General features: G+C 49.8%; 4 protein-coding genes across 4 annotated transcripts; 2 read left to right on the top strand and 2 right to left on the bottom strand.

The window, feature by feature from the left end:
• Positions 1-1,230: 1,230 nt before the first annotated feature.
• NCLIV_000410 (hypothetical protein) lies at positions 1,231-4,012 on the bottom strand (the record flags this gene model as incomplete). Its single annotated transcript, XM_003879529.1, has 3 exons — positions 1,231-1,588; positions 2,529-3,201; positions 3,931-4,012. 3 exons carry the CDS (start codon positions 4,010-4,012, stop codon positions 1,231-1,233), a joined length of 1,113 nt encoding a protein of 370 aa, XP_003879578.1.
• A 4,045-nt stretch (positions 4,013-8,057) lies between these two features.
• On the top strand, positions 8,058-9,320 carry NCLIV_000400 (conserved hypothetical protein; the record flags this gene model as incomplete). The annotated part of the gene is made up of 1 exon (XM_003879528.1): positions 8,058-9,320. One exon carries the CDS (start codon positions 8,058-8,060, stop codon positions 9,318-9,320), a length of 1,263 nt encoding a protein of 420 aa, XP_003879577.1.
• A 2,555-nt stretch (positions 9,321-11,875) lies between these two features.
• Positions 11,876-13,114, top strand: NCLIV_000390 (conserved hypothetical protein; the record flags this gene model as incomplete). The annotated part of the gene is made up of 1 exon (XM_003879527.1): positions 11,876-13,114. The coding sequence occupies one exon, from the start codon at positions 11,876-11,878 to the stop codon at positions 13,112-13,114; it is 1,239 nt and encodes a 412-aa protein (XP_003879576.1).
• Positions 13,115-14,478: 1,364 nt separating this feature from the next.
• NCLIV_000380 (potential mitochondrial membrane protein,related) lies at positions 14,479-16,137 on the bottom strand (the record flags this gene model as incomplete). Its single annotated transcript, XM_003879526.1, has 1 exon — positions 14,479-16,137. One exon carries the CDS (start codon positions 16,135-16,137, stop codon positions 14,479-14,481), a length of 1,659 nt encoding a protein of 552 aa, XP_003879575.1.
• Positions 16,138-18,541: the final 2,404 nt, after the last annotated feature.

Below are 18,541 nucleotides of genomic sequence, written 5' to 3'. Positions count from 1 at the left end.
ACACGGGCGCTCTTCTCATACGTCTGAAAGGAGCTGTGCACTGCCTGGCACAGTTCTGTGAGGGTTCCTTTTTTCGTTTGGAGCGGTTAGATTCTTTTGAAAAGAGAGCTATTCTAGGGGTAGTACGCCATCATCTGCCGAACACGAGAACATACACTGAGCGAGAAAAAATGCCGCCCGACGAGACAGCAACCTTTTGTATACATCGGATCGTTTGTTTCGAGGCACTACGGAGAGCAGAGAAAATAGAAAGCATAACGCGTTTGTCTTGGCGCAGCGTGCAGTAAATGGGGCAGCCATGGCAGCGCAAGGACTGCCGCTGCTACGCACGAATCTATTGAATGCAACGTTTGTCCATACAACCAACTGTGTAGGATAGACATTTACCTTCCGGCACGAACCCATGGAAAAAAGGTGACTTCAGTCGCGTAATCTAAACCTGTCGGACAAGGTAGAGTCTGCGGCCGTTGTGCCTCTCACAAAGACAGTGCGGAAATAATGGAGAGTACGTCTCCGCTGTGACTCGTTCTGCGTCACATCTGGCGGCGCTACTGATTTTGGACTTGTCTTTTATTTAGCCAAACGCATAAAGTGTTCGACTCCAAAAGGCTTTGTGTCTATTCCTCATTCATGGTCTCCTACACCATGCGATGCAGCCGTGCAACAAGCGTTGGCGAGGCCTGTGGATGTTTCGCTCCTTCATGGAAATGTGCAGATTCCTTTGTTGTAGAGACTGACGTCGTCCCAAGTGGTCTCTCGATTTGATATCGGACTGCTTTGCGGACCTCATTTTTATATCGAAGGGGAAGAAACCCGCGGAGAAACGAAAAATCTGAGTGCTCTCAGACGCGGGAACCCGTGTTTGGAAAAGGGACAAACCCCTGACCTGAGAGTTCGTCGAAGAGAAAAAAGGTCGTTCGTGGCGAACTTATGCCAGAGAAAAAACCAAAACCTCACTCCAACCGGCCACCCGGAGAATTCGAAATCGAGAAACAGCACTTCAGCTGTTAGTGCTGCCCGTCGTGACGATAAACACGACGGTAGCTCTTCATCAGAGAGGAAGACTGCTATATATATGCACAGTAGACGGTTATAAGAAAGGGTGGATTTGCTATGTATGAGGATATTTCGGAAGTGCACCCAGTTCAAAAGCCTGTGCGTCATACAGCGCAAACTTGCATGTCCTGATGAATCCTTTCGGATAGATTCAGGTGTAGAGAACACGCATCTTCACCTTCGCTTTTCACCCGCGTCCTTTCTGCCAACATCAAGGAAGATGACAACGACGGTCGTGTCATCAATGACGTCGTCCTCAAGTCTCCATCTCCGGTTGGATTCTTCGATGAGGGCGTCGCAAGCACCCATCGGATCTTTGGATTCGAGGAATCGGGAGACAATCTGAGCCACTTCTTCGTTCGTCATGAACTCCCACAACCCGTCGGAGGCAATTACGATGAAATCGTCTTGAGGCGTGAGAGAGGCGACTAAAATTTCTGGTTCGCCTATGACTCCGACGGAGGCTGCCAAGGAATCGCCTAGGGACCGGGACATGGCGAGCCCTGGGGCATCGCAGTCCTTCCTCCAAACTCTGAAGACGCAAGTGCCAGAATCGAGCGGATACGAACGCCACCGTGTCTCTCTGGAGACCGAGTCATTGGAAATGTGCTTTCATGATGCGCCAAATCCGTGGAGAGAGAACAGTTTGTTAATATGGTTTGTGTGCGAAGTCACATTTCTAACGTGCTCGGTTCAATGTCGCTTCCACTAGATCAGCAGCATTCAGCATAGGCGTCATAAACTATTTTCACTTACTCGTGGTCATCACTCTGTTCCTGCTCCAGTGCACGTGCCTTGCTTTCGGAAATTCTACATGAAAGTGTTATCTCAGTGCAGAGCGACGACAAACAGGGGCGTGGCGTGCGTCGTAACCGGTCGTGTATGGAATCGACTGCAGTTTTCGTGGAAGAGCCGCTCTGAATAGCGTGTGCCGGGGGGTGTCAGAAGTGTTCCTCGCTGGGAAATAGAAGAGTTGAAACACTGTAACCCACGTATATTTCGGCAAAACTCGTGAAGGATCCGACTCCCGAGGATCGTCTACCGTCCATCGACACAACGGCAGCTGCCGAGGATCACACGCCCTGGACCCTCGCCGAAACGCCCCAAAAGTGAAAACGATATACATCCCTCTCGAACTTACGACAAAAATGCACTGGCAAACCTTGAGCATGATGTGTGCCCAGATCCATAAAGTCGATTTAGTTGCAGGGAGGCAAAGTATAGAGTTTTGTTCTAACTCGTGCGTACTAGCGCGGAGACCAAGAGAATCAAGTTTGGTGTTACTTGGGCATTTCCGTGACGCTAGCTGTTCGTTTTTAGCTCTACACACAAGGGAGGGACTGATGGTTCCCTGCTGCATCTTTTTTCACCTTTGGTGTTGTTCGCACTCCCCTTCTCAACAGCACTGAGGAGGCAGCTGACTTCATGAGGAATTTTTCTTCAGAGACGGCGCGTTAAATCTACTTTCTCACCTGGCTGGTCCGAGAGGTTCTCCGTTTGGTCCTTTCAGTGCAGCCACACGGCCTTCTGCAGCGAGAATGCGTTTCTCCTCGTCAGGTCTGTCTGGTTTGTGGTCGTGAGAGAGAGAGAGTGACGTCCAACCGCCTTTGCCATTGGACCGGCCCATGATCGCCCGGCTGTCTCCCACGTTAGCAGAGTACAATGTCGTCCCGTGAAGCACACACGCAACACAGGTGGTTCCGCTCATTGTGATGTCGATTCCCGGTTGGAAGAGCTCACAATTGGTCCTGAAAAACCCTTTCTGAAGAGCTTGCTTTAGATCCCTGTTGAACGCTGGGCATTCCTGGACGTTTTTGTACAGGATCTGACGAACGACATCTGAGACCAGATGACCATTCATCCCGTGACCGTCCATGACTGAAAACCAGAAGAGATTGGGCAAGTCCCCATATCTTTCGATCAGGCAAAACGCATCCTGGTTGATCTTCTCCACGTCAGGGGCAGAACACCCCGCTTTTGACTTCGCTGCGTACACTGTTACCACACTTCCTTCCCTATCTACGAACTTGTTCTGAGTCGGTCGTCCAATGCCCCATTCAAGTGCATCGTTCGACGGCACCGGGCCGCCAACTGTCAGCCGCTGCTGTCTGCCGAGCTTCTGAGTGGTCCCAGGTTGTTGCAGTCCTGCTACAAACCCACACAATTGCACAAGAATTATTTCCTACCACTTAAAAGGTTAGAAAAAAGCCGCAACTGCGATGCCCGCTGGATTGAAAAAATCGAGCTGCTGCGCCTTATTGTCAGGCGCGAACGAGAAACAACGTTTGTACGTAGTCGCTCAAATAAAACGAGCGTCATAAACGTAAAGTGTAAAATATGTCGGAGATTCTCGCTCACGTATATATATGTAGAGAGAGAGATGAAAACATTCATTCATATACCCCTGCTCACATGTACACCGGCATACTCACGCGGAAGAGATACAGTTAGAGACCATTTGACAAAATAGCTGCACATAAGGCATATATGACTTCAGCTTCTCAGCGGAAGGCTAAACCGTTTTTCCCGCTATCAGCTAAGTGCCTCGTGCCCCCAAGCACCCGAGAGACCTCCCCCTGTAGGGATGCTGGATGTGGGTTCCTCAGCTCAGAGAACCATCGATCAGAATTTTCTGTCCAAAGATTTTACATCGTGTCATTGAAGGTGTTCGGTAGGTATGACAGACGTTGAACCATAATCATTGATGCACTGGAAACAGGGCACGGGTCATTTATGTGTATTCTTCACGGTCTCTAAGTTGCAAAATAGCACGCTCAATCCAACCACGAGTAGCAGTGTGACTGGACTAAACATTCGGGTTTCTTTCGAGTCGTAAATCAACTCCTTCGATAGCGACTAATGGAGATAACCTACCACTGTTCGTCTGTATCAGGGCATGGGATGCACCAGGCAGCGCTCCATGCTTATTCTTGTTCCTAAAAGCGTTCGACGGCATTTTGAATCGGAGGTTGGTCGACGTTTGCAATCCAAGGTGTCAACAGCTCGTTTCTTTTCTTCGGCCACCCTATGGGAAAAAAAGGGGACAGAAGGCTTCTCAGGGAGTGTCCAGGCAACAACCGCTACTGTCAGGTTGGAGGTTCCTTCTTCATAAAAGTTGCTTTTCTCGTAACGCCTATGTACTTGCATAAAACCTTTCATGTCTCTCGCATAAGGATTGATTACGTAGTGTACATGGTCATTTCGCTTTGCTACCGGCCTCTTCCTACTAATGGCAGGTAGCAACGGTTTCGGTGTGTTGGGTTGTCTCGCCGGGCTTCCGTTGTGCTGAGAGTCCGATTACTTGAGCCCGGCGGGACAGCAACGGCTTCTGTCAGACACACTCGTCAAATGCCCACGAAAGTAGGTCAGGCCTGCCAGATGGTACCATAGGAACGCAACCGCGACCACCGCGCGTCTAAGGCGCAGTTCATGCAGCGTCTTTCGAATGCTGACCAAACGCCCTTCCTAAGAGGAAGAATACATTCGTGGTTGCGCTAGCAGTGGCCTGCAATAGATCGGTTCAGACACATTCATCAGACAAGAGTCAGCATCGCAGCGTGAGGCTTCATCCCAGTCATGTTATATCAATGAGCTATGAGATAGCCAGTCAAGACGGCAAAATCACGCCTCTGAATGATTCCCCCGCGTCCTGCATCTGCTTAATTCGTGAATGGGGAACTCTTCTGGCTGTTACACGAAAGCGCTGGGGCGCCTGAAATGGGGAATGACTTAGACGTGGCCGCGATACATTTCGATTTTGAAGCAGCGTGAAGGATCGCACCTGCGACGCAGGTTTACGTCGTCCTTGGTTCGAGGGGGGCTGCGTTTGTCGCCGTCTCCAAAACCGTTTCTGTATCATCAACAACGCTGCAGGAGCAGCTCTGCAAGTGCTTTTCTCCAGTAAAAGTGTCAGCATGTCGGGTCTGGTCAACTCTCATGAGCAACAGCCGCACACGAGCTCGACAGCTCTGGTCGAGGTTGACACACCACTCTTGTCAGGCGCTCACGTTCTTGGCCACCTCATCAGCGTCTCTTCATATGCGTAGATACGGACCAGGAATGATACACCAGGAACGGATATCCGTAAGCATGCAGAAAAAGAGCTACACACTAAGTTTGTCATCTGCTTCCAGCTTCGTTCTGAAACTCCTCTTCAGGCAGCATAGTTTGGGGCGGACGCCGTTAATCGGTTTCCTTCGTGTGCTTTGCATAGCAGCTACACACCCGCAAAACGGCATCGCCGAAGAAGAGTTCGTCAAAGCGTCTGCTCTGAAGGACGGCAGACAGTCTTGGCCGCCGCATCGGTCAGCCGCAGCCCCGATAGTTTCCTGTGAAGCTTCGTAGGCCTGCGGGGCAAAACCCCTGGACTGTTGTGTGGGGCGTCGTCGCTGCCCTCACACTCTGGAAGGAAAGTCAAGCGGGACGATACTGCAACTTCCAAGCATCATCACTAAAAGGGAAATTTTCTGGGCTGCATTGCCCATTTTATTTCATCCGTGTAGTCACCACATCGAGGGCTTTGAGGCACTCCATAGTAGTAGTGTTCCGGTTCGTGAAACATGGCGCAAAAAGCCGGATCTTTTCGGAATCAGTGGGAGGGGAAAAGGTACTGAGCATAACGCTTGCTTCCCAGGAAGCTGGTTTAGGTTTCAGCTCATTCATCGAAAAAGGCCAAGCGTATGTATTGTCCGTAGAATACAAAAAATCCTGGATTTGTTGCGTTCTGGTGTAGGATGTCTACACTTGTCCGGCATAGCAAGCGATTATCCAATCTCGGTAGAAGTGAGATCCGGGACGGGCGGTCCAAACCATCGGCGGTTGTGTAGCTCGTGAATACTGCAGTCTACCACCAAGGCATCTTCTCCGGCTGGTCGCCTATGTGCCCGGTGCAGAGGCTCCATCGAATACTACTTTGTCCTCAGGAGTCTACCATGAGGACGTCCACATCGGCTCTCTAGTGAACGCCCAAAATTGTTGTATCGCGTACAAAATCATATTCGCAAACCTCGTGTCCTCGTAACTGCGGTACACCCTCACGCTCACCTCCACCGTGTAAACTCTCTCCTTAAAGAATAGCCTGGCGAGAGGTACCGTGTTGGTTCTCGATCGTGGAGCAGATGTTGAACTCGCGTCTCCATGAGAGGATTCCAAACCCTGTGTTACCACTTTATCCCGTTTGTGCCCGAAGTTGCTCCCGTACGGGTGCCTCGACGCTTTTGCTTTCTTTTTCGTGCCAGGCCTCTCTCTGTTCTCCTCGAGTGGCTCATTTGTGTCCCAGTCGTCTTGTCCCGTTCTTACTCAACATATTTCTTTCTGCACGGGTTGGCGTTTCATATCACCTGAACTGTTTCTCAGGTTTTGCTGGAATGGATGAACAACTCTTCAACCGTATCTCTCCCCGTCAGTCCCTTACGACAATTTTCCAGCCCACCTACTTCTTGCAGAAGCGACATTCCAAGCGAGAAACGCAAATCACCCTACTCGTATAGACCTCATTTTGTGGTTACCTCGTCTTTAAAGGCTTGGATAAAGACGCCGAGATCCAATATATATTTTATATGTATATTATATATATATATATAGATGTATATATATATATATATATCGTCTCATCTCCATCTGGCCTCAGCGGTAGCCGGATTTGTCAACGCTGTGTTCATGCACATCGACTGTACTCCACCACTGTTAAAAGTTACAGAGGAATATTCTTCCCCGAGCTATTCGAAAAGCTCTCTATCTAGATCCCGGTAGGCTTCAATTGGCGTTCTCGTCCCCGGGAGTGTGTTGTCCTGTCTAACAGCTGGACCGGTGTTTGCGCTTGAATACACCGGCCGATACTTCGTGTGCTACTGGAACTCGATCGATGTTGCAGAGGACGCGCTGGAATGGCAAATCGTGTCCAGTCAGAGGACTGGTCCGTCATTTTTTCTACAGGCTGACCCTGCGAAACACAGAGACCCGGCATAGCTGTTGATAAGGCATCACCGGGGCGCAGACGCCCCAGCAAATGTGACTGTAATAATGAACCCAAACTCTTTGTAGGCTTCTTCATTGGCAAAATGCCCGAAGAAGTATACCCCACGGCAGGGCACTTTAGCGTAGCGGGTTAGCAATACCATACATGCAATGCGCTTCGTCAACTCAATGTACATCGTGTGCACACGAGAGTCAGCACAACTCGTCCCTTCAAAACCTAACGAGGGAACAGCGCGCAAAACGTTTTGTTGCTGAGTACACGGTTTATCCTATACAGATGGAGGACGCTTTTCTGTTTGTTGGAAAGGCTTGACCCCTCTTTGTTTGAGTGCGCGTTAGAGTAGGAAGCTATCACACCGCAGGAGCGACTGTTCCCTGCACGCTATTTCCATATGTGCGTCTTTTCGGCGGCAACGAGAGACCATGAAAAACGCCTGCAGCTGTTGGTTGCAAAATGGCGCCTGGTAAGTCGCTGCATCTAATAGTCAATATGTGCTGCCTGCAAAGCGGAATACACTTCTCCCTCGCCGGCTCAGCTCTTCCGGCGTTCGGGACGCAGCATGCAGCAAGCGCGGCGAATACGGGAACCGGCACGAGTGCCCCGGGATGGCCGCGTGGGATCGTGAGTCGACTAGCACGACGTCAGCGACCATGTTTGCAGCTTTGCTAGCTGTTAACGAGTCCCTGTAGCAGCTCTTCCATACAGTTTCTTTCAGTTCTTCGCTTTGCAAGGACGTCATTGCGAGTTTGGGATGCGTGACCTTGGGATTGTCGCTTCTTGGTGTTGCTCTACTGCAGTGCACAACCCTAGAAACGGCTCATGATTCGGGCGAGCAGCGGGGGGGGAGGGGCCCTGTGTTTACGCCTATGGAGGCGAACGGCGAGTCGCTCCGTTTTGAGCTCTTTGTTGTACGCTTGAAAAGAAATTCGATCTAGGAAGCCGAGTGTAGATTATATTGTGCTTGTTTCGGTTGTACCGGCTTACCGCTGTTGTTCTCCTATTTATTGCTTGTTCCCTGTTTATCATGGCAACCATAGAGGAGGCCGTTGAGGAAGTGCCATTGACGGAGCAACCTCCGTCTGTTGGTACGGCTGGTGATGAGGAAGAGAAGCCTGAAAGCTCACCTGAACCAGATTTGGAAACTGAAAAGAAAGATGAAGAATCTGAACCTATCGTCAACGCTGCGGCACCCCCTGCAGGGTGCCCCAAGTTCTTAGTGGACCGCGGGTTGGCCGAAGAAAGGGCACGGCAAGCTATGGAAGACGCACAACACCGGGTCAAGAAAGTGGCCGTAATGATTTGCGTTGTTACGGTTCTCTTCATTTTCTTGGGTGTAGTGTTGTTTTTCTGTTTCGCGCCGATGTTCATTTGCCTGAGCCTCACTTTTGTGTTGCTGGGTCTGCTTAGCGGCGTACTCGGTCTCCCAAGCGTGTGCTGCAAAAACCGCGTAGGATCAATTTTATACATGGTCCTTGGTGTCATACTCATTCTGTATCTCTTCGCGACCTGGGTATATTACGCGTACATGTTCTACAGAGCATCACTCACAGCGATTGCATCTGGGGAAGACAAAGTCAATACTTGGGTGGAAGACACGACTGGTGGTCTGATACCTCAGGGAGGTGGAGGCATATTTGATATTGGCAGTCATCTTGGCAATCTAAATAAGCTTCCTAATTTGGAAGACTTGGGGGCCCTCAAGGACTATTTTGAAAGCCTTGGCAAGGACGACCCAAACATCGGAGCACTAATTGGCGGCATTGCAACCGCCGCGTTGCTGGAGGAGTGCAGGGACGGTATAGAAAATGGGGGATCGGACTACATGGATAGCGTCCAGTCTACTTTCCTTGCAATGGCATCCTACGGTCAAATGTGCAACTACTCGCATCACAAGATTCTGCACTTCAGAAAGTGGGAATACAGCTGCAAGGAGACCTGCGGCTTTGATATGTTGGCTGTCGGGCACAAGCTGAAACCGACTGAACCAGAAGATGTGAAGGTCCTCGTACAATGGGCAGAGAAGCTTTCTCAACTGCCTGCACACCAACGGGTTGCATGTTATGCTGATTCTCTTACCACTGCATGTGCGGCAGAGAACACGTACTATGTATACGTTATTCTTGGTGTGATTGGTCTATTCTTGTTGTGCGGGTGCTGTGGCTGTTTGTGCTGCCTTCCTAACACACTGAAGTATACAAGGGGGTATGTGAAGGCGCTCAAGAAGCATCATATCGCTGTCCGGGACATCAAAGCAGCAGAAGCGTGTGCGGAAGCTAATGGCCCGTAGTTGCGAGGTTTTTACGACGAGCCGCTGTCTCCGGTTGGCGGGTTCACACAGCTCCGTCCCTCTCTCATCCACAGTCAAGTACTCCGCTACCTTGTGGTTCAACGGAAGCCCACACTCCCGCTCCACGTTCCGTTCTCAGAGCGGCTACGCTAGTTGGCATGATGAAGGGAGGACCGTCTTTCATGGTTTCTGTTTCTGACTGTGTTTTCGCACGTCGACTTTCAATGGTGAGACTGTTCAAATGGTGCGATGCACAGGTTCATTGAGCTGTGCAGCTACACGGCAGGAAATGAAAGTGCGCTTACCTGGCGCACCGTGTCGTTTGCTGTTCAACCTCCACGACAGCAGCGACAAGTTGAAAAGTTATTCTTTCAGCGCACACAATTGGAAAACAACCGCATACACTTAACGGGCCGAGAGGCCCTAGGCCGTAGCCCAACGATTGAGGTTCAGTAGTAGTGCGGAAGTCCATGGACACCGACATGGGTGAGAACTGCGGGGTCTCAGACCTATTTGCGCGGCTGATCTGTCATCATATAGTGTCGCCGTGTGCAGTGATTGCTCCTTTAGGTTGGTTGCCAGAGGAGCACAAGCGGGCAATGTTCCTTGATAGCACGCTAACAGTCACAGTTAACGAACCAAAATGTCCTGTCATGATTAATTCCGCTTTACAGCTGCATACAGTAACAGTTAGTGTAGATTCAAAGGCAAGCCCCCACCTGGCACCATCTCATAAACCCTGCTTCTCTGTATATCGGAAATTTGCGAACCAGGTGAAAAACCACTATCAACGTTATCGCTAGACTGACAACGTTTGTGGATAACTTGGTTTAGAAGTCGGGGCTATTGCAAGTAAAACAGTATGGTTGCCTGCATGCCAGGCTGCCCTAAAATTCTGATAAACATGGCGACGAGCCGTGACTTCGTCTTGATCCTGAAGATTTCTTGCAGGTCACTCCCCATGTTACACCGTGAAGTGTTTGGTTTCAGCTGCCCGCTGAAAGCAATTGCGACCAGCACCAACAATTGGCATCATCCGCGTTCATTTATATATTCAAGAATGGAAAGTGCATGTCATTAACGAACCCAGACCACTCTGAAATGGCTTGTCTGAACTCGAACGGTTCAAAGATTTATTAGATCACGACGGTGAAGCAAGATACGTAAGGCGCCATAAGGACGGCCACCGCCTGCGCACATTCGGATTGTTCAGAAACCTAGAAGCAGAGATAAACTAGCCTCAAAGCCCAAATCATGGTAGTGTACGCTTGCGGATCGTGCATCTGCTAGGCCGCAGTAATAGAAAGGCGAGAGGTATTCTTCTGCCGACCCCTGTCGCCGCAAATCGCCTGCGTAAGGATGATGGGCATCAATTCCGTAATTTTGGTTTGTTTTCGTCCAGGTGATGCGGCAATATCTTCGAAGGTCTAGAATCGTGGGGTTTCTGACCTCTGCACATTTCGTGCTAGCACTCCGAAATATTGCTGCTCCGTAGTTCAGCTTTCTGTAACTGTGCGAGAGCTCGTTTCACTGCGTTGACGGTACACATCTTCGAAGTCCTGCAGTACTGTATTCCTGGTCTGAAATACCAAGAATGAAAGGAATGGTTATGTTATGCTCGTAGCGCTTCCGCAGGCAGCTCTGCAAGGGCATCGTAGAAGGAGAGATGGAAAAAGAACAACTTTTTCTCTTCATTGTCCATTCAGTCAGGTCTCTACTCTAGTTCGAGACGCGGAACTCAAGTGCCGGCTACAACAAAGCCACCCGGAAAGACACGGACTCCGTGTGTAGGTGGAATGCTGTATATCGGCGCCTGAGAGAACAAAAACAGCCAACTTGTATTCGTAAAGTGGCTGGTGGCGGGTTCACTGCTACGTTAGAGCGACTGCAGTGCCATGAACGGTACTATGATGGAGCGCCGGGTGATGCGAAAGACCTGGCTAGTCGCTCGACGTTTTCTGCGCGTGACTATTCGTGTGGGAGCAACGAGCCGACGCACACCATCAATTCACGAATCAGTTTTGCGTCAGAGCTCGAATAGGCAGAACGCCACCCTAATATTTCCGCTGCAATACACTCCAAGCACCAATTTTTTTTTGTGTCGATCTAGCGTGGAAAGCCGCAGGCCCCGCGTATGTAGATGACGTTCAGTGTTGTTTCCACTAGACTGCTATCAGTAAAAGCAGAAATCGGTGGCGTCGGCTGGTCACGTACTATCACCTTTGCACCGCTGCCTATCCTCTCAGTTCAGTTCCTGGGGGGGAGCAATATTTGTTGTCTTTTTCTCTTCGAATGCCTGCTGATATGCTTCTTTCGGTTAGTTCTCCCGCTAGTTAAATCAGGACTGTATGTTTTACGACGACCTGGGAGTGATTGTTCACCACTTCCAGTTTCCTCTCTCTCGATATGTGTCGTACGTCCTCAGTGCCCCTCGTCTACCACACCCTAGTGTTTATTGTCAGGGGTGGTGGTCACAGAAGCCTCAGCGACGCACGTGCCCTGGAACTGTGCCACCCGTTAAGTGACTCCCAGCAGCACGGTCCTGTCGGCCACGAATGCGTACAGCGCCAGCGACATTAGAGAAGATGGTCATAGCAGTTTCTCCCGAAGAGCAGCCGGCCACGCCCGGCGTGCCGCCGGAACATACAGTAACCGGTCTCAAAGGGGAAATGGCTGCCATGGCTGCTAACGACGATACAGCGAAACAACTATCGGCGGAGCCGAAATCGGCTGCCCATACTCACTTGCCTTGGGAGATTCCGTGTCAACAGTCGGGAGAAGGAAATAGGGCAATGCTAGAACAAGGGTTCCAAGCCACGCGCGAACAGATTGAGAAAAACGCAGCTGGTGTCAGGTCCATGATTTCTGTGGTGATCGTGTGGCTCGTGATCACGGGGGTTCTCTTGATTTTTGCCTTCTCACCCGTGAATGTTGATCTCGCTATTGTCTCCATGCTGCTCGGCGTATTTATCGGAATCATCGGCATTCTGGCAGTGTCCACGAAGAATACAACTGGATTGCAGCTATACCTCGCTTTGGACACTGTTCTTTTATTATTAACGGTTGCGGTGTGGGGATATTACATTTACATTCTTTTTTGCGCAGCCCGCGCAGCCTTAGATATAGCAGCGGATCCTGCATATCACTCGGTGTCGGACGCTTCACCGGAATTACTCCCTGATCGATCTCGATCAGGAGTAGGGGAAGTCACATCGATCGAGGCAGCCGAAAGGCAAGAAGGACTATCATCCATTGTTCGTTTGGACGAAACCCTCGAACCGTGCAAGAAAGGCCTCAGTGGGTACGGCGCTAATTATTTTAAACGTGTGACATCTGTATTCGGAGGTCTAGCTACCCGTGGGCAGATGTGTAACTACTCTCATTACGATATCCTTGATTTCAGGAAATGGCCCGTGAGTTGCAGGGGGACGTGTGGCTTCGACCGTTTGGCAACCGATTATGCACTCGACAAAACCCTCCTGGATGATCAGAAGGTGATAGCAGAATTCTTATCCCAGTTAAAGTACCTTCCGCCCCAAGAAGCCACAGCGTGTGTCAAGTACTCAATACGGACGGCGTGTGTGGCTGAAAACACAGCATACCATTATGTTATCCTTGCAGTCATAGCCTGCTTGATTCTTTGGAGCTGCTGCGCGTGCTTGTGCTGGATTCCGGCATCGCTGTGTGTTGCTGGCAAGCATTTATCTGACCTTCGAAAATACCAGAGAGCCAGGGAGGCTGTGGAGCGAGGCGCCCCATCAGGGGCCGCCCAGATCGAACTTGCCGGTGTTTGAGATCTGTGTAGAGACGTTCCGAAATGCCCCACTTTCCGTGGAAGGAAAGCTAACTTCATTGTTTGGGGACGTGGGTTCACTTGTTGGCGGGCGGATTCACCTAATGACTTGCCAGCAAGCGATTTCCATACGGAGGTATCGTTAGTTTCCCATCGATGCTTTTGAGTTTCAGTAAAAAAATACTACCGCTGTGTAGATGACAAAAGTGAGGCCATTATGGGCCACCTGTGGAGAGACAAGATGCTCGTAATCTCGTTGCGTGCGGGAACGGCAGAGTAGGGAAGCGTTCTTTGGAAGACGATGAGGCTTGTCGCACGTCTCAGCTAGAAAACATACCTGTTGCACGAGAGCTCCAGGTTACGCTTACTGCAGCTACGCGACAGATACACTCCAAAATGCCAAATTTAGCACGTTGGTCACGTACCACACCTGCATAGGAGACCTCGTCTTTTTTCTTGGAGTGTTGCCGGTCCATTTGTGGTTTTCTTCAAAGAGGAAGAGGCTTCCTCTCTGTTCATACAGCAACACAACAATAGTGAGAGTGTCTGTGTACACTATCCTTCAATAGAACAATGCACAGCCTTGTCAGTGTTTCCCGTCCATCAACCAATGCCGTACCAGGTAGTTTCACTTCGTACACACGTAGACAGTGGGGAAAACCCGCAGTAGCGCAGTCACAGTGATGGCCCTGCTGTAGCCGCTTCGATCTCACCACGAAACATCGACACGTCTTCATTTTCAAGATCATTCGGGTACTGGATTGAATCGCACGGTTACCGGAATGGGCCTGCGGGATGCGTTCCTCTTTTTATCTGTCGTTGCCTTCCCTGCGGGTAACAATAACAAACAGGCTGTATTTACTACGGGCTCGCTTCATTCCCCACCATCTGTTGAAAGAATGACCCGAATTACCCAAGTCGGCCGAGCTGCAACATCGGATCTCGCTACGTGTACGGCCATCGTTTTTGTGCTGCTCCCGAAAGTGAAAGCTGGATGGACATCAGGGCGAGTGTTCTCCTTGTACCTGTTGCTCGGCACATTTAAACGCATCGCAGGCCGACCACGCTGACATCGCTTGGTTGCCCAATACGAAACAAAACCACTGATGTTGTTCTGAGGCAGCAGAAACCTTAGTCCAACTTCGTCGTTCAGTATGTGTGACAGGACCGCCTACAAACAGTCGACAAGCTATCCCATCCTAGTCCAAATCACACGAGAGATAAGGGACGGAGTCGCCAGGCGATACGACGAGCTACAACGGGAAAAAAGCACATCGTGTTCAGATCACATTCCCCTCAGCACTTCGACGCCCTTCTGCTTGTGTTGCCCATGGACTCGTATTATCCGCAAACTTCACAACAATGTCAAATTGGAGGTAACTCCTGCAAGGATCTCTCCTGACGCAGTTTTGCGAGGACCTTCGCTGCTCTTCGCATGCGGAGAATCACTATGACACCGAGAAGAAACAAACTCGCACCAAGCAACGAAATGCAGATAATCACCATGTCGAAGAATCCCTTCTGGAATCCAGCTCGCACCATGAAAATTGCTGCAACCATTGGAAGCCCCGCAATGAACGATGCCAAGCCGATGAGTTTTCCCATATGCGCTTCCTGGAAACTTTGCAGAATGTAGCAGTAGATCTGGGTAACAAAAAAAGGAGCGGCTACAGCCATAGTAATAGATGCAAGATATTGGCATACGGAAATGGCGGGGAATTGGGGAATGATGGAGACAATGAATGCGAGCAACACAAATACGTTAACTATGCACATAGATGCGATTATTCCTCGTTTGTCCGCAAGGAATCCTATAAGAGGAACTGGGAAAGCGGCCAAAATATTGATCGCTTCACTTGTTTCGTATGCTTGAGGGATGATTCGCCTTCCGGCCGCTTTGAAGAAGCTTTCGCTAATAAGTAACAATGCCTCAAACAAGCACAGAAAAATAAATACAGAGGACGATGCATCGAGAAAAAATGCCCTCCAGTCATTCCAGGAAAGCAGCCTGGCCTCTGTGGTTCCCCGCTCTATAGTTTGAAGGATGTCGCATCTCAGGTTGGCCGCGTCGAGGGAGTCTACACTATGAGATGGTGCACTTAAGCATCTACGTATACTATTGTGACACCATTTGACGATGCTTCCTCTACGTCTGGTAGTGACTTCGGTGTCGGAACTGTTCCTGGCATCTGGTGTCTCGGTGGGGATACCAGATGGCGGCAGATCCTCTGCGGCACCCGGAGTCTCGATATCCCTGGGATATTCAAGGGCCCGTACACGCTGCCATTTCTGGTAAGGGAAGAAGCAAGCTGCCATGAACACACACGAACCGATGCACAACGTCCCGTAAGTATAGGCGACAGAGCGAGTATCCTCCACTGAGTCGGACTCAAAGAAAACAGTCTTCAAAACAAGTGGTACCGTGCCAGACAAATAGCGAAAAAACGTTAGCAGGCCAATCACACTGTTGCGTGCGTTGGGGAAGAGATTGGCAATGCTAAGACAGGGTAGGAAGGCCGCGGACAGGCTCGCGCTCATAACGATGGTTGCCGCACCAGATTTTTGTAAGTGCTTGGATGCTCCGCTGAGAAACCACGAGACCGCAAGCGTTGTAGATCCTATCACAGCGGTTACCTTGGGCCCTACAGAGTCCAACAACAAGCCAGCGAGCAACGAGAAGCACATGTCACACATCATACTAATAATGAAAAATTCGTGGACTGCGATTTCCTCGTCTTGGCATTTGGGCTCGTCCGCTGGTTTCGAATAATCTAGCTCACCGGAGTCGCATGCACCACGGAAGAAACCTGCCGCGAGAAAAACGTAGGAAACTGGAGCCCAGTTGAAGTAAAATGGCCCAGTCAGGAATGCGTATACGCAAAAGATGCACAGCAGACATTCACGGGAGAGACGCAGGGGAGTTTTATTTTGTACTATTGACAACGTCTCGCATTGCAAACTGGAAACAACTCTCGAGCCAACTAGGGAGACATCAGAGTCTCCTTGCAATGTCCACCTTGCCATCCTGTATAGAAAGTTCAGGACGGCCCTTTCGTAAGGTTCACGTAATCACGACAGTCTGTGAGGGTCCAGGCAGGATACTCAATGAACAGTTTAAAATCTGGTGGATGCGATTGAGTGTCAGACGAAACACGAAATGACAAGCTAAACGCAGGGAGCCCTTTTGAAAAGTGACCAGTTGTCGCATCGTGTAGACTTTTCGGCATCCCAAAGTAGAGAATGATTTGACGCTGATACACAAAAACCAAAATGCAAGAAAAGGGACCTTCCTCGACGCGTCCCCACTCTCCTAGTTTGAAGAGAGGGCAATGGTTTAATCCTTTCCAAGCCACACTGGATTGCGCATCGAATACGGTTCCGAAGAGACATTTGAAACGTCAAATCTGGTTCGTCGCCTTCTCTTGGGCCCTTCAGAAAGCCCTATCAGTACCGAACATTCAGACATCCTCTCAGTAAGGACCTCAGGACGAGGGAATATGAGTGTACTTAGAGCCAAGAAAGCTCGAACGCACACAAGGAGCTTCCGAATCGAGCTACTCGTGTGAAAATTGAAATATTCCGGGTAGGGGCGACGTAGCGGTGTTGTCGATCGATCTTGTGCTTGGGAAAAAAGAGTACACAAAAACCCATACATAAGGTGAGTCAACGATAGTGGCCGGCGACACACTCAACCAGAAAAAACACTGGGCGACAGTTGCTCTCAAACACGGGAAATGAAACCATGGGACAGTTGGCGCGTGTTCTGGATGATGGCGTTAGCTTCCGTACGCCGTTGCGGTACATGAACTGTCGTCGTCGCGTCCTCCATGAGTAGAGAACAGGTATGCTTTCCCAATCGTGTTTATAGGAGGCAAGTTCAAGAAAATAATCTTCCAAGAGTAACTACAGCAACGTGCAGCAGACTCAGGTGTGTCTCATGGTTACAATGCAGTAAATTGAAGGGGAAGGCGCTTGCTTGATTGGTCGGTGACTAGCTAGCTCTCCCTCCAGAAGGTGGCCAGGCACGGTCACTGATGCAGTCTCATCTACGCTTTATGTTACGTAAGACTGAAAGCGGCCTGTCCAGATCCTTACTACATTTGGCATGAATGCAAACAGTTTTTGCTGAGCCGCACTACTGAACTGAAGAAAAGCTCCCACTCCCCTTCCAAAGCGGCCGTTGCAACTTCCAAAGTCTGCTATAACCATTTTGCAGAGTCGCATCTTCACCATCCGACACGTGCCGTCAGCCTGGCAATATACTTGCCTGGAAAGGAGCCTGAATATCCATACACGTTTTGCACTATAGAGTAATTGGGGTCAATTCCTTGCAGCTCAACGAAATCGAGTGGACAAGTTGGACCGACGGAATCCTCTAAGCCAGCGGCCGCTGGGTGTTGCAGATTCTTCTGAAGCATATCTAAATGCCAGAGTGATACCTGTAATTATTTGGAGTAGCATTTAGATATACTTCAGAAGCATCTTGTGCATTTGCTAGCGTTCAACATCTAGTTAGAGAAGTAGCAGCAGGATGGGAATTTAGGATGTTGCATGCTACAACGGCCAGATTGAGCGTGGACTATCGAATGAAACAATATGCTCCAACGCTAGTCTAAGTCTCTAACATACCTTTTACCTACAACTGTACGGAACGTAACAAACCTCCAGGCAAAGAACATCCCAGATTACCGTGATTATCTTCGTTATATTAATACATGGTGTTCAATTGGTTCTATTTCCACAATAGTTACCATCGTAACTATGCTCTGCTAACACAATAGAACTTCGATCCGGTAAACAAAGACGGCCGAACAAACCTTTTAATTGATTATGCTGAAGGGCAATGCAGACTCGCCGGTTTCCCAGTGTTTCACTTTTTTCTTGATGACCCGAATTTGAAAAATACCTTCCATCTTCTGTTCGTGAGTTTACTGATGTGGCACTGCTGTCCTGAGTCTTCGTCAGAGACCCTTGGCTTCGGCAATTTCGTTGCGATATCAACTGCGTACGCAGGCGTAAACGGGCAACCATAGACCGCCCCAAAAAACGCGCCTGAGTTGCGATTTATGTTCGATAATCAGGGACTTACAGAGTATTCCCAGCCAAACAGAAGATCGAAAAAGAGAATTCATCTGGCTCGTGCGATATGAACCGTGTACACAGGTCTACAGGTTCCCGTGGAACGTAGATAATTTCTGAAAGCGCTTGTGGGGCTCGTGTTGTGTCCAAGGTGTTCTTGGCTATCCCGTCGTGCCCATGTGTGCTAGTGTGTGCTAGCATTAGCGCCAGTCCTTGTGCAGGTCACCTCAGTGATCGGGCAAGCAGGGTTGAAGCCCTGGGTGCCAGCCGTCATGCGTGTGTAGAGATGATTGCCTCAAGTTTTTGCTTTGGCTTCTCTGGTCTAGTTAGCGGGTGTCTAACTCCAATT

The sequence above is a fragment of the Neospora caninum genome, chromosome Ia (genome assembly GCF_000208865.1).
Source record: "Neospora caninum Liverpool complete genome, chromosome Ia".
NCBI classification, from domain to species: domain Eukaryota; phylum Apicomplexa; class Conoidasida; order Eucoccidiorida; family Sarcocystidae; genus Neospora; species Neospora caninum.
The sequence above is the reverse complement of the archived record's forward strand: the minus strand, read 5'-3'. Positions and strand labels throughout refer to the sequence as shown.